Source organism: Periplaneta americana, chromosome 17, assembly GCF_040183065.1.
Source record: "Periplaneta americana isolate PAMFEO1 chromosome 17, P.americana_PAMFEO1_priV1, whole genome shotgun sequence".
In the NCBI taxonomy this organism is placed as follows: domain Eukaryota; kingdom Metazoa; phylum Arthropoda; class Insecta; order Blattodea; family Blattidae; genus Periplaneta; species Periplaneta americana.
In genome coordinates, this window is record NC_091133.1 from 125523639 (window position 1) to 125550972 (window position 27334).

At 35.9% G+C, this 27334-nt stretch overlaps 1 protein-coding gene across 1 annotated transcript in view; it reads left to right on the plus strand.

Moving 5' to 3' along the window:
• glu (structural maintenance of chromosomes 4-like protein gluon) overlaps nucleotides 1-18684 on the plus strand; it is a 53228-nt gene extending 34544 nt beyond the window's left edge. The window contains exons 14-21 of the mRNA XM_069816364.1: nucleotides 3036-3225; nucleotides 7081-7228; nucleotides 8448-8621; nucleotides 10193-10375; nucleotides 12106-12338; nucleotides 15810-15993; nucleotides 16825-17010; nucleotides 18383-18684. Of these exons, the coding sequence (XP_069672465.1) occupies nucleotides 3036-3225; nucleotides 7081-7228; nucleotides 8448-8621; nucleotides 10193-10375; nucleotides 12106-12338; nucleotides 15810-15993; nucleotides 16825-17010; nucleotides 18383-18538 (1454 nt within the window). The 3' untranslated portion in view covers nucleotides 18539-18684. The remainder of the gene's footprint in view (nucleotides 1-3035; nucleotides 3226-7080; nucleotides 7229-8447; nucleotides 8622-10192; nucleotides 10376-12105; nucleotides 12339-15809; nucleotides 15994-16824; nucleotides 17011-18382) is intronic.
• Nucleotides 18685-27334: the final 8650 nt, after the last annotated feature.

Consider the following 27334-nt stretch of genomic DNA (forward strand, 5'->3'; position numbering starts at 1 on the left):
TGTTCCTTGCTTCATGTCTCTCTCTTTTCTCTTTTTTTTTTTTTTTTTTTTTTTCTTACGACTTTGCAGGAGGGGAGATTCGATCCGAGAAAGTTCGTAACTAAACCTAAACGCACGCTTTTTGTTCACGCTTTAGACCTCTCGGCTACCGAGGCGAGTTGGGGGTAGAAGGGAAAATGAATCTATTTATGTTTAAGGGAACTGCCATAACGTATTGTAGAAGGGGACAATGACCGAATAGCGTGGGTAGAAACTGGTGGGCTTGTGAATGTCGCTTGGTAGGGGTTGACTACGGGGGTGGCATAAGTGTTAACGCGCGGAGCTTCATTGTGTCCGTGTCCAACTTCGTGTACAGATGTAACCACGTGTAGTGATGATCCGTACCGAAGACGTCTACTTCTTCCTGAAAATGTCCAGGGAGAATTTGAAGGCAGATATGGTAAGGTACTGTGAGGAGCATAGACTACTTGCTAGTCATTACGAGTGTCCAACCTGTGGGAAAAAAAGACTAAGTTAACAGGTGAGTGTTGTTTAATGAAAACCACATTACATTGTGTTGTGTTGTGTCAGTACATGTTGTGGACAGTTGTCTAATGCGTATTGCATTGTGGTTGTGGACAGTTGTCTAATGCGTATTGTCTAATGCGTCTTACAATGTGGTAGGCAGTGATCCATCGAAGCGGGACAGATAGTAGAGAGAGAGACAGTAGAGAAAGAGAGCATGCAAGCGAGGTGCCGAGCAGTGCGGGTGGGGATAACTTCCCCTACTGGCGTTCGCCATAATACGTTTTTGCCAGTGTGAAATACCTAGGAAGGTTATGGAATATGGGATTGCTGGATGAAGAAGAGTTGGAAGGCCAAAGCTACGATGGATGGACTGTGTTATGGACGACATTAAGAGGCTTGGAGTGAAGAACTGGTGGACGGTAGCTAAAGATCGAGACCGATGGAGAAGAATTCTTAAGGAAGCCGATGCCCGATCCGGGCTGTAGCGCTATGGATGATGATGATGATGATGATTTTAATTTACTTACATTATTGTAGATACGTTATTTTATTTGAACCTGAAGTAAAAGGGGATTTCCTACAGAAATAATATATCCATAATTCACACTGGTCCAGCTAGTGTGGTTATAATATTATTGCTTCATCATTATCATTAGAGTTGGGTCGATTCGTGAACGAATCGTTCATTCGAATGACTAATAATAAAGAATCGTAAGAATCGATTCGTGGTATCAACGAATTGTTCAAAAGAATCGTAACGAATCGTCGTTCGAAAGAATAGTAAGGAATCGGCATGGTATCGTAACCCACAATTCTATTAGTTGTTTGATGTAACCTGTCAACGGACATTTCCGAACTGTGTCGAATGCTCCCGAGCGAAAGTGAAATCAAAATATGTACTGCATTTGTTAAGTATGGAAAATAATGAACACAAACCTGAAATTTGCATAGTTAAATAGAGATGTAATGCAAAAAATGTACTTCATAATAAGGTTCAGTTGATAAATTATAATTTAGAGACATTATCTTTGGTAATTTTGTAGACTAACGGAGGTCATACTGAATGGTTCTCGCCTCTTATGCCATCTATGCGAGAGATGTAGAACGTTTTTGTTCTACGCGTGGTTTGCAAAGGAAAGCGTCTTGCGACGATTCAAAAGAATAGTTGGAATCGCAGACTGAGAAGAATCGTGAACGAATCGTTAGAATCGATTCGTAATGTGTGATTGAATCGTTGGAATCGACTTCTGAAAAAGAATCGTGTTGCCCAACTCAAATTATCATTATATATTTTTCGCTTAGAGCAATATGGAAAAGCGTAAGAAATAGAAGTTAATTTCAGAAATACTTACATTGCAAAACATTTAATATTTCTTCCAAGGCAACTTCCTTTTTGCGTAAATTCTTACAATCAGGGTGATTTTATTGAAAATATATTCATGGTACCCGACATATTCAATCAAAAGATGTCCCTCATATGATGTAATTTAAAATTAATATTATTTTATTAAATAGATACAAACAACAATCATTTTTATAACAAAAGAAGAGGTAAAGAAAATGAAGCACGGCACATGCTTCTGATTTGTGATTAGATGACATTCAACTTAGGTATCTTTGTGTTTGTAGAAGCTAGACCTTGACAATGTTAAATCAACGCCATCTTACATTCTTTCATTCTAATGTTGATTATAATGAGATGCATCGAGCTTATATTTGCCAAACTTCCACGAACTTATAACGAAACGTAATCTCAGCCTAAGAACATACTTAGAATGTTGCATTAAAAAGCAACTGTGCATCCTTGAAGAGAACGGTGAGTTGCGGTCCTTCGTGAATGCCTTCACTGTTACGTGACTTGCAAGATGACCTCTGGCATTCATTGTGCCCCATCTGCTTATGAGTGAGAGTTACTTGTACTCGATTTTTTGACAATATCTTTAGTTTACAAGCAAAACACGTTTAAGTAAAAAATATGTTGTTGTTGTTTTCTAATGCCACGCATTTGACAATAATGTCATTTGACCTCTTGCACTCCAATATTTTTCAAAGATATTATTATGGTCAGCCACTGAAACACAGATTTTGAGGTGTTCCGAATCCATTTCTTGGTTTCAGTTGCACAATGGGCAGTTAGGGGACTGATATATTCCAATTCTATGCAGGTGTTTGGCCTGTTGCCAATCTAAATGGTAAATCGGGAATTAACTGTGGATTATGATGCAGAGAGTTCCATTTTTTTCCCTTACACCGGTGATGGTGATATAACCTCTGCAGTTGTGAGCGTCGTTAAATAAACCATAATTTATTTTTTCTATGCCAGGGCATGTGAACTTCAGGCCACTAGTCTCGGCTGGTTGGCCCTGGCCCTTCATGGGCTGTTGCGCCACAAGTCACTCTTACTTATTTTTAGACTCTGTAAATATGTCCGCAATTCTCAAAATTGAATTTGAAGAATTTCGTGCATTAATTGTAATCATTATACTTCCTTCTTGCTTTAAGGTCTCGTAAAATACTTTTGTTTGTAGCATACGACACTGCATGCGAGAAAGCTGGTGAAATCGATTCAAAAGTGCAGAAATTGCACAAACAGATAATGGCCATCACTGGTGGACGTATGAAGGCTGCCCAGAAAAAGGTGGATGATGTGTCGAAGAACCTGGATAAAATAAGACAGGAGATAACCAGACTCAAGGTCGCCATCAAGACTTCTCAAAGGTTAGTTTCTGTAATGTCACTTGATTTTCATTACTGCTGTGACTCATCTTGCTTCTTATGGATGCCTCATTATTGTGGGTTGTGAAAATTATATCAGACACACATATCTTCTAATACGTTTTATGCATTTCTCAACAAATGAATTCTTTTATAATGTTGTGAATGATATTCTTCTTTATAGTTCATCTTGAGCTAATTGGTTGCACTGAACTACCAAAATACTTCCTTACAAAGTAAGCCCTCACACAAGCTCATCATCAGTCCTTATCCTGAGCAAAATTAATCCATTCCCTAGCATCACATCCCACCTTCCTCAAATCCATTTTAATATTATCCTCCCATCTATGTTTCGGCCTCCCCAAAGGTCTTTTTCCCTCAGGTCTCCCAACTGATACTCATTTCTGAATACACCCATACATGCTACATGCCCTGCTCATCTCAAACTCTGGATTTAATGCTCCTAATTATGTGAAGAATGCAATGCGTGTAGTTCTGTGTTGTGTAACTTTCTCCAATCTCCGATAACTTCAGCCTTGGACATCATTCAGTGACATCATATTGTTTTGGTCTAGTACGGTTCTTGGCTTGGATAGACAATGCAGTAAGTGAAGGGATGAGAAAGCAGTAACATTTTACTAGCAAAGAGAGAGGAAGGGATGTTGCAAGGGAAATCTTTTGATGCCTTCAAATGCTATAAGTTGCTCATTGTTTTAATTATACTATATTGATGACCCAGTTCAAAAGGGAAACAACTTTATGTTGCTTTGAAAAACTAAAGGATCGTCAAAATTACTCCAAAATTTGTCAGTGATGTTTTATAATAATCGTTAAAATTACTCCAAATTTTGTAAGTGATGTTTTATAATAATCGTTAAAATTACTCCAAATTTTGTCAGTGATGTTTTATAATAATCGTTAAAATTACTCCAAATTTTGTCAGTGATGTTTTATAATAATCGTTAAAATTACTCCAAATTTTGTCAGTGATGTTTTATAATAATCGTTAAAATTACTCCAAATTTTGTCAGTGATGTTTTACAATAATCGTTAAAATTACTCCAAATTTTGTCAGTGATGTTTTATAATAATCGTTAAAATTACTCCAAATTTTGTCAGTGATGTTTTACAATAATCGTTAAAATTACTCCAAATTTTGTCAGTGATGTTTTACAATAATCGTTAAAATTACTCCAAATTTTGTCAGTGATGTTTTATAATAATCGTTAAAATTACTCCAAATTTTGTCAGTGATGTTTTACAATAATCGTTAAAATTACTCCAAATTTTGTCAGTGATGTTTTATAATAATCGTTAAAATAAACTCCAAATTTTGTCAGTGATGTTTTATAATAATCGTTAAAATTACTCCAAATTTTGTCAGTGATGTTTTATAATAATCGTTAAAATTACTCCAAATTTTGTCAGTGATGTTTTACAATAATCGTTAAAATTACTCCAAATTTTGTCAGTGATGTTTTATAATAATCGTTAAAATTACTCCAAATTTTGTCAGTGATGTTTTATAATATTCGTTAAAATTACTCCAAATTTTGTCAGTGATGTTTTACAATAATCGTTAAAATTACTCCAAATTTTGTCAGTGATGTTTTACAATAATCGTTAAAATTACTCCAAATTTTGTCAGTGATGTTTTATAATAATCGTTAAAATTACTCCAAATTTTGTCAGTGATGTTTTATAATATTCGTTAAAATTACTCCAAATTTTGTCAGTGATGTTTTACAATAATCGTTAAAATTACTCCAAATTTTGTCAGTGATGTTTTACAATAATCGTTAAAATTACTCCAAATTTTGTCAGTGATGTTTTATAATAATCGTTAAAATTACTCCAAATTTTGTCAGTGATGTTTTACAATAATCGTTAAAATTACTCCAAATTTTGTCAGTGATGTTTTATAATAATCGTTAAAATAAACTCCAAATTTTGTCAGTGATGTTTTATAATAATCGTTAAAATTACTCCAAATTTTGTCAGTGATGTTTTATAATAATCGTTAAAATTACTCCAAATTTTGTCAGTGATGTTTTACAATAATCGTTAAAATTACTCCAAATTTTGTCAGTGATGTTTTACAATAATCGTTAAAATTACTCCAAATTTTGTCAGTGATGTTTTATAATAATCGTTAAAATTACTCCAAATTTTGTCAGTGATGTTTTACAATAATCGTTAAAATTACTCCAAATTTTGTCAGTGATGTTTTATAATAATCGTTAAAATAAACTCCAAATTTTGTCAGTGATGTTTTATAATAATCGTTAAAATTACTCCAAATTTTGTCAGTGATGTTTTATAATAATCGTTAAAATTACTCCAAATTTTGTCAGTGATGTTTTATAATATTCGTTAAAATTACTCCAAATTTTGTCAGTGATGTTTTACAATAATCGTTAAAAGTACTCAAAATTTTGTCAGTGATGTTTTATAATAATCGTTAAAATTACTCCAAATTTTGTCAGTGATGTTTTATAATAATCGTTAAAATTACTCTAAATTTTGTCAGTGAAGTTTTATAATATTCGTTAAAATTACTCCAAATTTTGTCAGTGATGTTTTACAATAATCGTTAAAATTACTCCAAATTTTGTCAGTGATGTTTTACAATAATCGTTAAAATTACTCCAAATTTTGTCAGTGATGTTTTACAATAATCGTTAAAATTACTCCAAATTTTGTCAGTGATGTTTTATAATAATCGTTAAAATAAACTCCAAATTTTGTCAGTGATGTTTTATAATAATCGTTAAAATTACTCCAAATTTTGTCAGTGATGTTTTATAATAATCGTTAAAATTACTCCAAATTTTGTCAGTGATGTTTTATAATATTCGTTAAAATTACTCCAAATTTTGTCAGTGATTTTTACAATAATCGTTAAAAGTACTCCAAATTTTGTCAGTGATGTTTTATAATATTCGTTAAAATTACTCCAAATTTTGTCAGTGATGTTTTACAATAATCGTTAAAATTACTCCAAATTTTGTCAGTGATGTTTTATAATAATCATTAAAATTACTCCAAATTTTGTCAGTGATGTTTTATAATAATCGTTAAAATTACTCCAAATTTTGTCAGTGATGTTTTATAATATATACTGTAAGTTTCAAATTAGAGTGTATTAATTGGATTTTTCACTGCAATATGAAGCTTTAAATTTCAGGTTTCTCAACATTTTAAATTTTGAGTTATTTTCCTTTTGATCTGGGCTGTTGATATATTTCATGTGCTTCATTCCAAGTTCAATTGAATTGACTTGTTTTTATTTTATTGTGCTTCCTCAAATTAGAGGCTGCCATTAGACAAAGCAAACAAAACAGTATGAATGATGAAAGATAACAGAGTAAGAAAAGAAAGTAAACAAGTAAACAAACAAACAATGGCAATTTACAGAATAAAAAAAATTACAAATAAAGAAGCAATGAAAGCTAATAATAAGAGAAAGAAAAAAAATAATGTTGCGTTAGTTTTTTTCAGTACACTGAATTAGAGTCCATATTGAGTATTAGAGTATTAATAAAACCTATTCATTAGTTCAAAAGAAATTTCTCTTCACAGACAAACTGTGTTCCAGAAACCATTTTTTCAATATTCATGTGCTAAAAACGTATGTTTTTATGATGAAAATCCCAAAACCTCTTTGTCGTAGGATCACATTACTAGCTTTTTATGCTTTGCAGAATGAGAAAATTCGTGTTTTACAGAATAGGTTTTTCTGTTTACTAAATCATTCGGGCATTAGGGCAAAAATAGTATGGTAAAATGTTAGTTTGTTCAGAATGAATTCTAACAATTTTCTTTGTAATTTTAATCAGTTTTATGTTGATTATACAGAAATGCAAAGAAGAGCAGTGAGAGAACTGCGAATATGGAGCAGGAGATAGAGGAATGCGAGAAAAAGATGCTGGCTATGCAGAAGGAGTTGGATAACATTGAGCAGAAGGAGGGGAAGGTCATAGTCGATGAACTGAAAGTAATTGCGGTAAGTTCGCATTTTCATTGTGGCAAATTTGTTTTGATATTATATCTTGCCATATACTATAAAGCATACCTGCACAAACTCCTTCGGAGCGGGAGAGCAGTGTTTACCGCTCGCCGAAACTGAGAGGAAGATACGTCAGAATGACATAGACTTGCTATAGGTAGAGGAGAGGGAAACGACCACTCAGCTATCTAGTGGAGTGCAGTGTGTAGGCCTATTCTCAGTAACTGTTTCACGTTGCTTACCTACTGCTACAGTATAGTATGGAGGAATCTAAAAGACGGAACGTAACATTTAACATTTAACGATTTACAGCTCGAACTTATTGATCTTCAGTGTGACCTAAGGGCTAAAGATCGTTTGAATAATACTACTAGCCTGGTTTAGTTTTACAAGACTAAACATTAGCAATACTATCCACGACTACACAGGCTGGCTGTGAAAATGATTGCTATGCTTGACTCAGCATTTATATTTTTGAGCAACTGTTTTCTATAATCAACTTTAATAAAGGCAGACATCGAACATCTGTAACTGATGTTTCATTACGATCAGTAGGCTAATGTTCCTTTCATCTGCCAACAGCATAAAACCTCGTTTTGATGTACTGATAAATAAAAATATAACAAAATGATATTATACGTTTAAGTAGCTATAGAATTTCTATTATTTCTGTAAAATAAATATTTCTATATTAATTAATAATAGTCCAAGATAGTTTTGCAAACACTGAACGGGAATTCATTTCATAAGCATTCGTAATAGTACTTTCTTCTGTGTATATTTTGTACAAGATCACCCCTTCTTCCAGTCCACCCTTATACAGAGCGCAGCTAATATCTGCATTCCGCTCATGAGGTGTGAGCCGGCTCGGAGAGCGCAAACCTTGCGCAGGCCTGCTATAAAGGTTTACATGGTGTTCATTGCTTTGTTTTAATAATAATAATAATAAAAAAAGATAATTGTGGAAGTCATAATTTTGGATATCATTATAGGATACGCAGTTTGTTTTCTTCTCTTACCATCCTCTTTGTTATATTCTCTTCTTTCCCTAGTTACTTTTTCCCCATTTTCTTGCCTCCGTCTTTTCCTCTTGGTTTACATGTCCAGAATATTTTAGCAGCAAATAAATCATTTCTGGATTTTACAATAAAGATTTGAAAGAAAAGAAAAGCGAACTGACATACCCAAGACAATGTTGTGATGATGTGTGTCTCAGGAAACTCAAATGACCAAGGAGGAAGAACTGGCAACACTGAAGGAGGAATTGACTGTAATCCAGAAGGAAGAAAACAAATTGAAAGCTGCAAAGTTGGAGGTTGATCAGAAGATTGAACACGTCAATAAAGACATCAATGATGTGAAGTCCAAGATTCCTGCTCTAAGAAAACAGGTGAAATTTTACTGCTATCACCCACTGTGAAAGTTATGTGCTAAAAAATAGTACACATGTCCATAAATTATCTAGAATCTCTCAAAGTTTTGTTTTTACGACCTCAATGCACTTCTATGTATGCCCCTCTTGTCGCCTTTAGGATATCAAGGCTATAATCGATTTCCTGCCATGTCCGCTGTAGTACCTCCACAGTAACTAATGCAATGGCATTTTGAATTGTTTATCATAGGACTTGAATATTGGGAACTGCATCTGGTACACAATATATCCTTTGCATAATCCCACGAAAAGAAATCCAAGGAGGTTATGTCGGGTGATCGTGATGGCCAAGGGAGTAGGCCATCCCTCCCAATCCATCCTGTCGGGTTTGGGGTTTGAAAAACCTCGCAAGATTCGAGAAATCAGTCGCCATAGTCCAAAGGTTAATGTGTGGTGCGGTTTTATGCACAATAAAATCATTGGTCCCTTTTTCTTCGCTGAAGAGACTGTTAACATCAATACTTGCCTGGATATGCTAGAGGAATTTGTTTTCCCGCAACTAGAGCATCTCCAACCAGGTATCTTTTTCCAACAGGATAGTGCACCACCTCACTGGACTCTGGAGATACACACATCCTTAGATAACCATTTTCCTAAGCGATAGATTGGAAGGGATGGCCCACTCCCTTGGCCACCACGATCACCCGACATAACCTCCTTGGATTTCTTTTCGTGGGATTATGCAAAGGATATATTGTGTACCAGATGCAGTTCCCAATATTCAAGTCCTACGACAAAGAATTCAAGACGCCATCGCATCAGTTACTGTGGAGGTACTACAGCGGACATGGCAGGAAATTGATTATCTCCTTGATATCCCGAGGACGACAGGGGGGCACACATAGAAGTGCATTGAGGTGGTAAAAACAAAACTTTGAGAGTTTCTCTTTCACATGAAAAAAAAAAAACAACTTATATACCTCATTTTATTATTTAGTTATTTACATCTGAACTTGTAAAGATAATTCATGGACACGCGGTATTACCAACCCAATAGCATTATTGCAAGATGAATAATATACTAAATGAATAGATTGTGTTAGTGTATACCGAGTGGACCATTTAAGTTGATAATGCGAAAGATCTAAAAAACGAAGGATTTTAGAAATAAATTATTTTAATAAAATTTAATAAATTTGACTTTAAGAGGAAAAGCAAATTGCATTATTTATGTTGTATTTGGAGATGCTTTTAGGGTCATTTGAAGGTTACTCTAATGTGTTTGTAGGGAAGCCCACAGTTTGTATTTTTTAGTCTCATTCCTCGTACAGAAATAAACAATGTTTGTATAAACCATTTTTCAATTTAACATGCAGTTTCTTAAATAGGGTGTTATTTTATATAGTGAAATATAAAAAGAAGTGAAAATTACGATGGCTAGGGTTGAACTTAATCTGGGAGCTGTTTAAGCTTGGAATGTTCAGAATCGAAAGCAAAGCAGGATAACCAGTTTGAAGTATTTTCATCAGAATACTGTAATAAATTTTAATTGCAAGACGTGAATTAAGACGATTGTTTCTTTGCTGCAGCTGAACAACTTACAACTACAGGAGATTCCTGGCGAGGAGAGTGTGGGAGAGTTGAAGCAACTGACAAAAGAAGAACTTGTAGAGGTCGATGTTAAGGACCTGCAGTACAAAGTGAGTCTGCTAGAGGACAAGCTGAGAGCCAATAAACCAAACATCTCTGCCATCAAGGAGTACAGGCAGAAGGTAAGACAGAGCAAAATTACGCAAAAGTACTTTGTTGGATATTGTGGTTGATCTTTTATTCTCCTGTATTGCCCATGACTTTATATGGGGTGATTCATAAGTCTCTCCAGAGTTTCGGAAGTCGATAGTACAATAACGATGACAGACACAGCAGAAATGTTCAGTAGGTAGAGAATTCCTCCAAGTTTGCATTCGTAATACGCATTATGGCTTACTTGTAGATTTAGCTGCTAGGAACAGTCATACTGAAAACATGGTGTTATTTTATATAGTGAAATATAAAAAGAGGTGAAAATTATCAATCAATCTTCTTAATGTATCCAGCTGTTTGCTGACAACATAAAGGCCACTATAGTCCACTGTAGTCTATTCAGTTGTTGTTTTTCACGAGAAATGAGGGGTATTTTGATCGGTGTTCATTATAGATGCCTGTTGCTAGTAGCCAGAGTTGGGGTGTAGTCAATATATACTGCAGGGTTGTGTCTTCTGCAACTGGTACTGATGATATTAATTTACTTCTTTTGTGGTATGAAACTTACTATCAGGAATTTTCTTAAACCTAAAGATTTTTGGGGGAAGTATTTTTTTCTGCCAGTGAAAATTATGATGGCTGGCAGAAAAAAAATACTTCCTCCAAAAATCTTTAGCTTTAGGAAAATTCCTGATAGTAAGTTTCGTTAAGCATATTTTTAAGAAGATCTACAAAAAAAAATCATGCACACAATATATAAAATTCGGAGAAATAGCAGCATTTTCAGAGTAGCAGGAGCAGTCCACCGCTGTGGTCTTGTGATAGTGTCTTCGCTCCCGAACCCAGCGGGCTGGAGTTTGTTGGCAAGTTGGTATAGCACTGGCCTTCTATGCCCAAGGTTGCGTGTTTGATCCCGGGCCAGGTCGATGGCAAGTGTGCTTAAATGCGACAGGCTCATGTCAGTAGATTTACTGGCATGTAAAAGAACTCCTGTGGGACAAAATTCCGGCACATCCGGCGACGCTGATATAACCTCTGCGGTTGCGAATGTCGTTAAATAAGCCATAACATTTTGATTCCCCATTCAGGACAAGTTGCCTGGGTGAGGTTTTTCCCTCACTCCTATGAACGAATATCAGGTAACTTTATCAGGCGTATGGAACCCCATTCATTCTCGCCACTTTCCTCTTCATTTCTGGTTGTCCTACTTAGTTTTCAGATCTCGCCTGCAGTGGCCCTCCGAAGCTGCTGACTCTCTCGGCCGGTCTCCGTGGATATGTCAAGTTGTCGTAGTTGGTGGCCAGCTGTGGAACCCACTCCCCTCCCGATGGGAGAGGAGGCTTATACCTCAGACTGTTGAGATGAGAGAGGGGGTCTACAACTCAGACCATTTAAGGAGGAAAATGTGGGGGGGCTGTTGGTATAGAATGCTACACGGGTTTGGAAGGATGGCAGGACTGGTCATCAGGGCATCAGCAGCTAGGTCGGTGGGCATGCAATTCATCCCAGGGGCGCACAATAGACTTCAGGTCGCTGTGCATGGGATGTTCCCCTCCCACCCTAACACAGAGAAAAAAAAACAGGAGCAGTGTGTAAGAAAAATGCAGACGGAAAAAATTGAGTTGAAAAGTTTAAAGGGCAACCCAGAACATTAATGTTAAAAATGAAAAATATAAATTTCTCAATAAAATTGACAGAAATAAACCTCAGTGTATTAAGAACTGCTCTCAAAGTCTGAAGCTCCATGTATTCTGTGCAGGAGACCATGTACCTGCAACGAGTGTCAGAGCTGGAGAAGAGCACAGAGAAACGAAACGAGATGAGGAAGAACTACGACATGGTGCGCAAGAACCGCTTCGATGAATTCATGCGTGGCTTCTCCACTATCACGTCCAAATTAAAGGAGATGTACCAAATGATAACACTCGGTGGAGATGCAGAGCTGGAGCTCGTGGACTCACTGGACCCATTCAGCGAGGGAATCAACTTCAGGTACCAATTCAGACATGCTGGCTCTTTATGAAGCTTGGCATAACATGACTTCATCCTGACGAAAAGCAAATGTTCACATTTAGACTTCTTGAAACTCCATTTTACCAATTGTTTCATTCTAAATACAGTAAAATTTAATTTATTCGTTTTTATGGGGATATGATGGAAGAAATGTGTGAGAAAAACGTGTAACTCAAATAACATTTGAAGACTACGGTAGAATCCTTTTTAACCAATCTCTGAGCAGTTACTTTTCTTTTCCTTAAGGGGAGAGGATGGTATTTTTTGGTGAAAAATGAGTAATTTAAAAAAAAAAAATCTTTAAAATACTCTGTGATATGTGTGGAATGCATAACATAACATTTTGTGGGTATGTGTGCCCTTATCGGATGTTGAGTCGCCATTTTTAAACTTCCTGCGTTATGGATTTTTAAATCACTCGCCAACTTTTATTGTTGTTTCCGGTAAATTAAATTTTCAAAAAAAAAAAAAAAATTTTTTCTTTAAAATACCCTTTGTTATGTGTGGAATGCATTGCATAACATTTTGTGGGTATTTGTGCCCTTATCGGATGTTGAGACGTCATTTTTAAACTTCCTACACTATGGATTTTTAAATCGCACGTCCACTTTTATCGATTTCCAGTAACTTCATTTTTTTTTTGCTACATTGCCAGACAAAAATGAATATAATTTCTGAACTATTAAAGATACATGCATGAAATTTAGAACACACATTCTTTAGACTATTAGGAAACTTTTCTCTGTAACATAATTTTGTTAATTAATTTAATTTTAAAAATCCGTCCGTTTGCAAGAAAGTAAATCAGAAAATTGTTATTAAATTTTAATTGTTTATTTTACAAACGTAGGAACTAATATCAAAATTCTGTTACAGACAGTTTGTAGAACATGCTTTTGCAAATACATTGCAAAAAACTGTTTGAATCTATCTTTAAAAACGGTTTAGATATATCGGTTTTAATACAGTCCTGCATTGGGTATATTTTTTTTCAAATTTGAGCCTCCAAATAATTTTTTTTTTTTTTCAAAATATTTTTATTTGGTTGGTTTGCCACAGCTATGAGCTCTCTACATACAAAAAATTAATATTTTACACTAAATAGGAAAAAAGTTTTTAAAAATACCATCCTCTCCCCTTAAATAGGGGATTTCCTTAAAAGGGGGTTTACATAAAATGTGAAGGAGAGGCTAATATAACTAGTACTAACGTGTTTTGTATGCCAAACATTATAATCATTTAATTAGGCCTAAAATTATTATTTACTATAAATCTAATTATACTGTTTTTTCAACCTTCAAATGGTGAGGCACACATGTTTTTCTGTTAGGTTGAACCTGAACCACACTGAAACTCGGCTTTGAACATTTTTTTATCTTCTTAATCATTCCCCATAATGAAGCAGTTGGCAAACTGTGCTTTCTGCCATTTGCAATAGTGTTATTTGAGGATTAGCCTCGACATCCCTTATTATTTTCACTTTCTGTCCGATTTCTTCCATTTATAGTTGGTTGGTTGCTAATGCTTGGCATATTGGAGTTCTTCCATTTGCCTTCTTGCTTCCCAGAATCGTAATGAGAGATCTATAGCTGTTAAATTTTTACAATTCTTGAGGTGTGTCATACTCATTATAGTGTTATCACAGTCTAGTATATACAGTCACGAAGCTCAATACTTAGTAAATATGCATCCATAGATAGTTGCTAACCACTAGGATCGCTAATATCGCCTCATTACAGACAAAGCGAAATAGTACAACACAATCTATTGTTCCTAGCACCCTCACAACTCAAGCTTCGTGACTATGTATACAGGCTACTCCATATGAAATCGATCAGTAAAAATCCTCGCATTTTTTTATACTCTAATTTTTTCCCTATTTATACAAGGTGCTGAGGAGAGTGCATTTTCAAAAATATACTATCGAAAGTCAAACGGTTTTCGTATTATTGAGCGACAAATTTAGCGTATTTTATAAAAACAAGCCTCTTTCAGCGCTCAGAACTCTGGAACCATTTACTGCAGAACATTGAACGTGAGCTCATTTTGAAGCTGACATTTGGTAGGTTATGTTAAGAAGTAATCCTTGTTTTTATTGTACACAGAGAGACAGATAATCTGATTTTACTTACTTTTAGGCTTTTTGACAATTTGTAAAAATGTAAAAAAAATATTGAGGGAAAAACCTGGCATTATTAAGAGGGATTCGGCATTGTTTGCTTAGTGGTACGGCAATAAGTTTCGAGGGTATTAAATAGATTATTTTCACACGCCTAGACTTGAACGATGCAGTACCGCACGCACTGGCCGAGAGCTGAAGATAAGCGAGCGTTGGGCGTCATTTTACTCCTGTGTTTATGAAAACTTGTGATAAAGCTAGCCCAGCCATGCGCTGCTAGACGACACATCACGTGTTTGTCTCCTGGCCTTGCTTGTCTCGGCTAGCTCCCGTCTCACAGTCAGCTGGTTAGTTCACACGCGTACTATTTATTTTCATTTGATATTTTCAATACTTTCTTATCAATGTGCCATCAGTAAAAAATATGTGTTTATTTGTACTTTCAACACGGAATCTAACTAAATATTAAAAAAAAAAATTTTTTCCTAGGCAAAGGCGTCTTAATGAGGAGAAATCTAAATTTCTCCATTTTCATAAAAAGTAAGAAAATCTGTTTATATGTCAATATAAACTTTAATTTCTCAGCATCAAAATAAACCATGATTTTGATCATTGGGTGAAAGGGTTTCGGAGCTACAACAGTTTAAAGTTGCTAATTTTATGAAAATACGATAAATTTAAATATTTTAAATTTAAACACTATGAAGTTCTGATGCCTCAAACTTTGCACAAAGCATTGTATCACAGTTCTCTACATACAAAAAAAGTTTCATTGTATTTAGAAATTGTAAGGTCAATTTTCTCTATATTTCGGTCGGTTTGAGATGGAATAGCTCATATACTAGACTGTGGTGTTATCTTCTTTACAAAGTAAACAATTAGAAATAGGAAAAATATTTGTTTGTGTCCGTGTACGTGTGTCCAATAAGCCGATTCGATGTAGATGTAGCTGTATCATAAATCTTGTAGTAAATTGTTCCATCTTCAATTTTTATGTTCACTTGGAGAATTAGTGTTGTGATTGCTGTTTATTTTCCTTTTGATAACTCGTTTTATGGACTCGTATGAAAAACTGGAATGTAGAAAACTGCATAACACATTTATGATTTGTACACTGAACATGATACTGTGGCCAGAATTAAGTCAAAACTGCGATTGATTGAGTCTGTTTTAAGAGCTCGCAAAGAAAGAAAAGTTAAAAGGGCATTTTAAAAAATGACTTTCAAAGAGACAATTTAAAGAATGACCGCAAAATTTCAGACACGTATGATAAGTGGGAAATTATGAAAAAGGCTGTGTTGAAATTTATAGAAAGGTGTTTTACTTTTCAGTGTTCGACCTCCAAAGAAAACGTGGAAAATCATCTCTAACCTGTCGGGTGGGGAGAAGACCTTGTCTTCCCTGGCATTAGTGTTTGCTTTGCACTACTACAAGCCCACTCCTCTCTACGTGATGGACGAAATTGATGCTGCGCTCGACTTCAAAAACGTTTCAATTGTTGGCCATTATATTAAGGTAAGAAGCAATTTGTTATGTATTAAAGTGCTATTATGGAACGAATAAATACTGTGAAATGCTAGTTGTTGAAAGTAACACGAAAACTGCTTCAGTTTTTAAAAAAAAAAAAAACGATAACAAGAGATTTCTGCATAAAATTCCTATAATCGCTTGGAATGTTTAAGTGGTTGGTGGTTGTATGATTGTTTGGATTTGAATCATTCTTACGAATATTGCTAGTTGTGCGTTCATCAAGATGAAGTGAGAAGTAACAGTTTTATAAGCCCCTTTTCAGTTGTGAAATCACGTCAGGAGATATAGTCTCCACTCTCCTTATGACAGTATTCGCTAAACTCTTCTCATTGCTTCAGCCAAATAGTAAAATCTAGTCACCCAAAAAATCAAATAACGTCGTCTATTTATATTCATATATGTTTCGTGTCACAATCAACTTCAAAGACCCTCACGATCTACTCGGTAGATTGCGATCGACGGTTTAGCAACCACTGCTCTACCTTGTTTATACTATTATAGATGATAGATGAAATAAGAGGAAGATGGAGAGTGTTGGTGGAATGATAGAGGAAAACGGGAGTAACCCAAGGAAAAACTCTCAGCAATGTCTGCTTTATCCATCACAAATTTCATCATGATCTGGCTGGGATTCGAACCCGGACTGCCTAGATGGAAGACCATGTGCTAGCATTTGAGCCACAATAAGTCACGAACAGCATAAACGTTCCACGCAATTATAGAAATTCGTCGACCCCTCCCCCCTGACACTGAAGATGCTTAAATAAATGTTTTGATGTTTGAAATAAGATGAATAACTCTGAGGTTTCCATCCAGGAAAGAACGAAGAATGCACAGTTTATCATCATCTCCCTTCGCTCCAACATGTTCGAGCTGGCTGACCGCTTGGTGGGCATTTTCAAAACTTACAACTGCACACATTCCGTAACTGTGAACCCCAAGCTGTATGGTACGCCTGGGATCCAAGCAACTCAGCAACCGGCATCACAGGTGTCCAGCCAGGTGAGTGGTGTGTTGTCAAATGTTTTAAAAATCACATTGTGTATGGAGGACCAAATTGACATCTAGGAATCCCAAGGAAATGCGTGATGAACAAAGATGATTTGTACGTGTAGATTATCATTTTCTTTATCACAGTTCTGCCTTCTCTCCAGTGATTGTTACCACTTTCATGGCAAATTTTTTTAGATCTACCTTGGCATACTGCAAGAAATGTCCACTTGTGAGTGCCATGTCCATTCAGTTCTGTGAAATTTTGTATCAATAATGAATAGAGCCCAGTAGGCAAAATTCCTTTTTAACTGAGTTATTGTTGTTGTTTTCTAATGCCAGACGTTTGACAATAAAGTCATTTGACCTCTTGCACTCCAATATTTTTCAAAGATATTATCATGGCCAGCCACTGAAGCACAGATTTTGAGGTGTTCCGAATCCAATTTTATGCAGGTGTTTGGCCAAACAATCATGGCCTGTTGCCAATCTAAATGCAGCTACAGACTGGCAACAGGCCATGTTCTTTAACTGGTTAGATATGCTCTTTTTTTCTATTAAAAGCTTTCTTTGCCATTGCTATCCTCCTTTTGAATTCTTGGCAGCAGCTCATGTTACTGCTTATAGTACACCCCAAGTATTTAAATCTGTCCACTTGCTCTACTGCCTCATTTAGAATTCGCTAGTTTACCTTCTTTACTTTTCTTCCTATGACCGTGGTCTTCGTCTTGTTTGCATTTATCTTCATTCCATACTGCTTACAGCTGTCATTTAGCTCCAGTAGCATATCCCTTAGTATCGTCTCCTCTTCTGCTAACAACGCCATATCATCAACAAATCTTATGCACTTTATTCTTCTTCCTCCTACCATCACTCCTCCCATTTTCTGAAAAGTTCTTTACTAAATCTTCCAAGTAGATGTTGAACAGGGTAAGTGATAAAGAGAATCCTTGATGTACTCCTCTCCCTATTTCACTTCCTTGGAAAGCGTTGATTGGAACAAATGGAGTTGGAAAATATGGTTGGGAAAAGAGGATTGGAACTCAGGCTGTGTTGGGAATTCCAAACATTGGAAAAACTGACCACCAGTAATGGAAAGGGATTCTGCTGTTCCTCACCTGACAAGTTCCCTTACCTTAGACACAAATGTCGTAGTTGAGACAACAGATGTCTCTGCAGAAATTCTTGAGAATCCACAGCATAAGGCACAACAATATGATCAAGAATTTACCATGAAAGACAAAGACTGTTAGACTTTTTTTTTTTAATCTCTGACCAAAATATTTGCAGCAGTTTGAAGTGGTGTTGAGAGTACCTATAGCTTTAGGCATTGTAAAGAGTTACAATAGAAGAAACTAACTTAGCATGTTGTGTTCTATTTTAGGTATCTCATGCTCCTGCCCCAAAACCATTGCAGCCATCAGACAATGTGCGGAGGAAATCGAGACAGAGCACAGAGAGAAATGAGTTGCCAGGTACTCAGAACTCAGAGGTGAGCTCCACCCCAGTTGTATCTGCCTCTGGGGACATTGATGGATGAACACGTTGGAAGTGGTGGTTCAGCATTTTGTTTAAAAATTTGTTTTGTATTTTACTTGAACTGACGTCATTCTTGCTAACTCTGACATTCTGACAACAAAATTTAATTCAGACTCTCAGCTAGACATGCTGATTGTAGCAGGTATCCCAAACTCGTGCCCCAGAGGCATTGCAACTATCAAACGAAAATTTCTGGAGGAAGTCGAGATTGAGTTCAGACAGAAATGAGTCATCGGGCACCAAGAGCTCAGAGGTATACGTATCTCTGCAGAGGATCGCTGTCTCTGAGTGTGCAGTGGCGAATGAACACATGCTAGAGTAGAGTGATGTCATTGTTTGGTTTAAGAGTGAATTTTATATTTTTGTAAGTCCTAAATTTCTTATGTGAAATTTCATAAATTAAAACTGTTGGTGCCCAGCTATTAAAAGACTTATGTAGTATTATTTGCAAATTTCTGCCTCTTCCTTTCCCTTCATTCAGCGCAGTTGCCTGGTCAAGATTGAATTTTGTGTAGATACATTGAATTGAGTGTTATGTAAAAAGGACCACTTCTTGTCCTGTGAACCTCTTCGACAAGCAAGTAACATTGTTCAGCACTACTGTGTTGCAAGATTGCAATGGCTTAATTTCCAAATAATGGAGCATTATACACCAACCAATAAGATCTGCAGTTCTTTTGTTGTTTTACAGTCCTAAGCCTGAGTGACACTTCTTAGGCTGTGGATCCACCGGAAAGGTAAGCTTTGCTATGCTAAGTTTTAAAAATATGGGATGATCCATTTCAATCAATCAGTCAATCGTTTATTAATGTCATGAGCAACAGTTTCTTTCAATAGACATAAAATGTTCTAAATTACAAGAGATATAAAGCAATATTTGACATAATATAAAAACATATGAATACAAACATACTAATGAAATAACAATACTAGTAGTAGTAATAATAATAATAATAATAATAATACTAATAATGATCGTAATAATACAGAGCAATGCAGCTTAGAAATTTAGAATACATTTTCAGTAGTGCCAAGAAATTCACTAATACTATAGAATGAATGGTTGATTAACCAATTATACAAAACAGATTTAAATTGTATCATGTGCCTTTTGTGGTAACTTATTAAACATTGTTATAGCAATAGAAGGTGAACAATTTTTTGAACTTAACCCTTAATTGCCTGATATAAGAAAAAATTAAAATAAATCCGTTTTCTGTACTGAATGTTATTTGAATATGAATTCTGAACATGTTGTTGTTGTTTTCTAATGCCAGGCGTTTGACAATGAAGTCATTTGACCTCTTGCACTCCAATATTTTTCAAAGATATTATCATGACCAGCCACTGAAGCACAGATTTTGAGATGTTCCGAATCCATTTCTTGGTTTGAGTTGCACAATGGGCAGTTAGGGGACTGATATATTCCAATTCTATACAGGTGTTTGGCCAAACAATCATGGCCTGTTGCCAATCTAAATGCAGCTACAGACGATTTTCGTGGTAAATCGGGAATTAACTGTGGATTTTGATGCAGAGAGTTCCATTTTTTCCCTTGGGATTGAGTTATCAAATTTTGTTTGTTGAAGTCTAAGTATGTAGATTTAATAAATCTACAGAGTAATACGTAGATTTAGTAACAGGTCTGTAAGTAGCAGTGCTGCCCTTCTTTGCTAAAGCATCCGCATTCTCATTTCGCAGGATACTCAACATACAATATTGCTTCCAAAAATCCCCCCCCGTCCAAAGGTGATGCTTCTAAGTACCATCAGTCTCCTTGATGGATTTTATTTATCAGGTTGCACGTAATTTCTGGCAGTAATTCTTCCACCAAGCAAAATAAATCACGGTACTTCCAAGTACCATCAGGCAACTAACGGTAAACTAACTCTAGGTTCTGAAAGACAATAATTGTACCTTTTATTATAATGGTGAACTTCTGTTTTAGGGTGATAAGTATTAAGGTTTTTCTTAATTTTCATTAGACATTGGACTATATATCAATTTGACAGTTACAATTTTTTCTTGAATAAACAGTGTTCTACAATGAGCGTCATATGCAGAGCCTGTTAAAATGCGTAAAGCTTTTTTTTTTTTTTTTAATGAGAATCTTGCTATTTCTCGAAATATAAATATACTATTGGAAAAGGCGTAATAATAATTTATGAGGTAGAATTTTGGTATTAAAGGTTTTAAATGTCTTAATAAATAAATTACTCTTGATAGCCTAATATTTAACAAATTAATATGTTCATCCCATGCTAGTTTAGAATCCAATACAAGTCCTAACAATTTTACCTGTGACTGAGCTTTGACGTTTGATGTATTTTTACTTATTTAAATTTAGACAAACCATTCACTCAAAATAAATTTACTGCAGTAGGCTATTATATGATTTTTTCATTATTGAATTCAAAATTTTTATATCAGTATGTGATGAATAAAGAGTTTTGTCATCTGCAAATAATACAGATTCACAACTAACATTTTTTGGAAGATCATTCACCATAATCAAGGATAGGAGTGGTCCCAAAACGGAACCTTGAGGAACTGGAAAGATAAAAGATAAAATCGTGATAAAATGAGAACTGTTGCTATTTATTGTTAAATAATTTGTACATGCATTCTAGAAGAATGGGAGTTTTTGTCCAAATTAGACCTCAATGTGCCCACCATTATGAACATGACACAGTTCATATCTTGAGACTAATTTCTCCCATATGTGGTCTAACATCTCAGGGGTAACTTTCTCAAAAAATTGAGAAAATCTTTGCTCTGAGATCATGAATATCCATGGATTGCTGTACATACACATCATTCTTCACGAAACTCCAGAGAAAGAAACTGGGTCGTGTCAGGTCTGGGGAATTTGAAGGCCACATAATTGGCCCTCCTTGATCACACCAGTTGTTAACAGATGTGTCATCCAGATAATTATGGACGTCTGTTGCCCAATGAGGTGGTGCACCATCCTGTTGAAACACGATACTCATATTGTTTTCCTGTTGCAGTTGTAGTTCGAAGAAGTTTTTCAAAATGTCCAGGTATGGTCCTGATGAAACTGTTTCCGTTGTGAGGATAAATGGCCCATAGAGATTATAGTGACTTACCATGCACCAAACATTAACTTTAGGACTAGCTTATTCCAGTTCATATGAGACATGCTTATTTTCATGTTCCGATATTATTGCATTAAGGGTATTCACTCGTCCACTGACATGGAAAGTTGCTTCGTCAGAAAATGCCCATCTATTCAAGAAGCATTTTGTTTGGTTGTTGCTGAGTAACTTCTTTTGTTTCTTATGCGATAACAATAATACAAAACTCCCGTACTTCAGTATCACATTGGAATTGAAATAAACTCTACAGCACCTTCGTTATAAATTTTATAGTCATTTTATTTTATGTGTTCCCAAACGGATCAGACTGTATTGCTTCAAAGCATAAATATGTCAATTTCGATCAAAAGCTGTGTTATGTTTTTTCTTTCTTACTTTTTTGGAAGCTCGATTAGTTACCTCGATTTAGCTCGCAGTTGCCATCGAAGTGATTTTTTTTAGAAACGTGCAAGGTATAGCTTATCTCTCTCTCTCTCTCCACACCCCTCTCCATACACTATCCCCATCTTCCGACCTCTGTTGTGGGTTGATCATCACAGTTCAAAATCAGACGTCGTCTTTTCAACAGTGTCCTACAAGAGGAGGAAATATGTGAAACATCGAACAACATCAACATCTTCCCCTAATCACTTTGGTCCAAGCCATTCATCCACTCCATTATCTCAAGATTTTAACATACACCTCTGAAAGGAATCTTAAACATTTATTCCACTCCCTTTTTTTTTTAACAATGGTGAATCAACTGGTGAGGTTAATTAGCGTCAGTGGGATTGATGATGGCGAGATGAGACCAAGAATTCGTCATAGACTACCTGACATTTTCCTTACAGTTGGGGAAAACCTCGGAAAAAACCCAATCAAGTAATCAATCCAAGCGGGAATCGAACCCTTGCCTGAGCGCAACTCCGGATCGGCAGACAAGCACCTTAGCCGACTGAGCTACGCCGGTGGCCACTCATTGTTTCATCTGCCCATTGAATAACATTATTATTATTATTATTATTATTATTTAGGAGGGTAAAATACAGTAGTTAGAACCTGCTTTCAAAGAAATGATCCCAAGAACTTCCACACAATTGCAAACCCATACACCATTCAATAATGACCACTGATCTAGTGTTCGGGTGGCCGTACTGTATAACTTCTATGCAAAATGTTTTTCACAGTTGTCAAAAGAAAATGTATTGTGCTAAGTACTGAAAAAAAGAGCAAATAATTGAGCGGTTTGTGAAAGAAGAAAAGAACTCCTCTCGCATTGCAATACGAGATTGGCGTTACAAGAGTGCGCGATTTAATAAAAAAACACGGATAAAGGGCTATGTTTATTGTACTTCATTATGCTAGTTATTACCAGCATAATATTGTAGTGTGGTATGAAGACGCTGTGGCTGCAGTATGGCAAGACCTTTAAATTACGAAACTACAGCGTGAGTATAAATGACTTCCCCGATTACGAAAATTATTTATGGACAAACGATTGAATGTAGAAAATTTTTAAATATACGAGTGTATGGTTAAACTCTCCAAATTTTTAAACGTATCTTATAGGTGCTCGATATGCCCTGCAGACATGAAGCCGGTAGTTCAATTCATCCCACACATGACATATCGATTGCAGTGATGGCGTTGATGATGCAGAAGCGTAGCTCTGGCAGACTTTCCGGTAATGGAGGTACAAAAACAGAGTCTTTAACATACCCTCACAGATAGAAATCACACGGTGTTAAGTCAGGGGAACGTGGAGGCCAGGATAAGAGTTGCATGTCGTCTCTCCACTTCACTTCCACAACGAAGTCCGGGCATTCCTGAAGACCGAATGCCAAACGGATTGGTCGCGCAGGGAGAGACGATATGCAGCTCTTGTTCTGGCCTCCACGTTCCCCCGACTTAACACCGTGTGACTTGTACCTGTGGGGTCGACCTGGTTGGCGAGTTGGTATAGCGCTGGCCTTCTATGCCCAAGGTTGCGGGTTCGATCCCGGGCCAGGTCGATGGCATTTAAGTGTGCTTAAATGCGACAGGCTCATGTCAGTAGATTTACTGGCATGTAAAAGAACTCCTGCGGGACAAAATTCCGGCACACCCGGCGACGCTGATATAACCTCTGCAATTGCGAGCGTCGTTAAATAAACCATAACACACACACACTCTACCTGTGGGGGTATGTTAAAGACTCTGTTTTTGTACCTCCATTACCTGAAAATCTGCCAGAGTTACGCTCTCGCATCATCAACGCCACCGCTGCAATCGATATGGATACACTTAGCCATGTGTGGGACTAATTGGACTACCGGCTTGATGTCTGCAGGGTTACAAGGGGAGCCCATATCGAGCACCTATAAGGTTTGTTTTCAGGGAAGTCATTTATACTCAAGGTGTAAGTATTATGCACTTAATTTATGAAAATGTTTTGTGGTACAGATTATGATTACTGTTCAGTGCACCCCTTTCATTGCTATGGCTAATAAAAATTCTACTGTATTGTGTTTTTAATTTCTGATTTCAAGTTTTCCCGCTAAAAGAATGGAGAATAACTGTTTAAAATTAATACGCCAAGGCAAATAGTTCGGTAAGTGTATTTGCTGAAATTACATAAAACAAATTAATTAATTAAATTAATCGTAATTATATATTTTTTTTTTAAGTATATGAAACTTTACACGTCATGTTTATTATAATAACTGATTATTTTTCTGTTGGAAATAGCGCATTCACTTTTGTCAGTGTAAACATATTTTTATGTGCATTTTAAAATATCCATACGTACCAGTACCATACTTCTAAATTCTTATTCTTAAGAATTTACACATTAATATAATATGCGAAGTTTTGTATTCGCAATTAAGATATTACAATGTTTATTTATTTAGTCTGATGATATTTCGTCATTGAATTTACCGTAAGTGCCTATAATACGTCAGTCCCGTGTGGTGTAGGAGATGTCGAAGATTGGCTATGTACGTCCTACCTTATTGTCTATTCTTTCATGCAGGTAAAATTTTGTACATAATCAGAACATTCTAAAATAAATGTTTAATTTGCATAAATAAATCGTATTCCATTAATGTAGCAAGTTACGTTTATTAATATAACTATTTATGAGATAATAATAAAACTTATACAATACAAGAAATAATGTATACCGGTATATAAATTGAGATACCTTCGTCTCCATTCTCAGTTCAAAGCTTAAAATTTGCGTCACACTACATGCTGGAAGATCGCGAGTTCGATTCCTGATCTAATGACTATGGCCCTGGGGTTACTTAGCCTCTAACATTAATGATTACCAGGGGTATTTCTATGGGGGTAAAAGTGACTGGCATCCCTATTGCCATTAAATGCTGATTGTTGTACAGGTGGAAGCTTTTTAACCCCCCATTACCCTGTAAACCTTGATGGCTTATAATGGGGATGACTTTACCTTTTATAACTTAATATTGTATGATGAAGTCGCAAGGATTAATTATAATTAGGCCTATATCCAATAATATTTCAGACGTTTAATACGGAAATAGGCTAGTCTAACAAAATCTGAATTTCTCTCCGTAATATTTAATGCCCGACTAGCTCAGTCGGTAGAGCATGAGAGACTTTCCGAAACATTTGAAATGCAGCAAATAACTTTGAAAATATTGTTTATTTGATGTTAAGAACTCCTATATACGTGGAGAAAATGCTACGTATACATATTTGTATTATGTAATACCATTAAGTCTTATTCCTGGACTTAACTTATACTATTTTAATATTGATAATTTATTTCAGGATTTGCTGACGTAAACTGAAAATCGTAATTCAGTGCAATTACTGCGATGTTAATGTAGTCTATTTTATGAGTTATTTATAGGAAAGCATACAGAAGATACCAATATTTTCATTTACAGCATTTAAGCTCATTATCGGCGAGGTGGTACGATTAATTACGATTTGGCGAATAGAAAAAAGGGTATAGGCCTATCGGTACCTGTCGTGGTATATTTTAAGGCAACCATATTATTCTTGGAGCTTGCGAGAGAAAATCATACACTTCCTCTTAATCTGGTACTGTAATGTCGAGGATCGAACGAGGATCTTCAGGCTATTATAAAATGGTCACCGCGTTTTCAGTGAATGAGTTGTTTATGTGCGTGTAGGCTAGTTCACAAATTAAATGCAAATATGTTTTATAAATTTTGAAAGAACAGTTTCGGGGCGGGAAAAGTAAGTAAATTTTAGGTTAAAGTAGGAATCTCTTTGCAAAATTCAGAATTTGTTACCGGTACTGTTGTCTGATATTGAGAACTCAGATTGTGATCGTGTTACGTGTATTAATTAGCCGTTCATTCCATTTATGTTATTACAGTAACTGAAAATCCCATTACAAATGCGAAATCGCGAAATAGAAGGGCCTGTCTGTGAAAGCAGACGACTTCGAAGATATTTTGTTAGGAAATAGATATTAACCTCTAAAAAAAATGTAGGAAACAAGAAGGCATATGTCTATAATACGTGGTTTAGTTGGATCGCAACACCATTTCCGAAAATAAAAAAATTATGCATGTTTGAAACATGATACTTAGTAGGAGTCCATTTGACAATTGCTAAATTAGTAAGGCGAGTTCTTGTAAATATTTTTTTTCCAACTACATCACTGAGTAAAGTGGTTTCACTATACATTACCGTTGTTTACAGTTGACACTATAACTGGTCCTTTAATACCTTGCGTAATTACGGTTTTAATTAACTAAACTAACTCAATACTTGTCCAACACTATGGAGTAATGGTTAACATGTCTGACCGTGAAACAAGTGAGCTCGAGTTCAAATCCTCGTTGGGCAAGTTACGTGGTTAGGGTTTTTTCGGGGGTTTTCCTCAATCAACTGAAGTAAATTTGCTGGGTAACCTCCGGCATTGTCATGTATTGTGGATCCCTATCACCACGGCATGGCGCGTCCTCAGGTTGCGGATAGAGGAGACAGCCTCCAGATATGGAGGGTAGCTGTTAATATATTGAATAAGCAGTCGTGGACAGCCGATAAGGGGTGGTCCTCCAGCTTGGGGGTTGGGCGAAGGGCTAACAACCTATCACCGTAAAAAACAGCTTGTTACGAAACCAAACACTAAGTATAGAATAGAATTCGTGGGAGTACAAGAGGTTAGGTCAGACGAGAATGGCATATCACAAAATAGAAGATTACTTGTTGTATTATGGGGAAGGAAACAATAATCACCAATTAGGAACAGGATTCTTTGTTCATAAAAGAATAAAATCAGCAGTAAAAAAGGTCGAATTTATCAGTGACAGGTTATCGTATTTAGTACTTAAGGGTAGATGGTGCGATATCGTAGTTATAAATGCTCATGTCCCTACAGAAGAGAAAGACGTCAATATAAAGGATAGCTTCTATGAGGAATTGGAACACAGTTTTGATCAGTTATCTAGATATACCATGAAAATTTTGTTGTGGGATTTCAACGCTAAAGTAGGACGGGGGAATATTTTTAAACCAACTATTGGAAAAGAGAGCCTACATGTAACTAGTAATGACAATGGAGTTAGGTTAGTCAACTTTGCCACATAAAAGTTCTTAGGAAAATATTTGGGGCTAAAAGGGATGAAGTTACACAATGCAGAACTGCACACATTGTATTCTTCACCTGACATAATTAGGAACATTAAATCCAGACGTTTGAG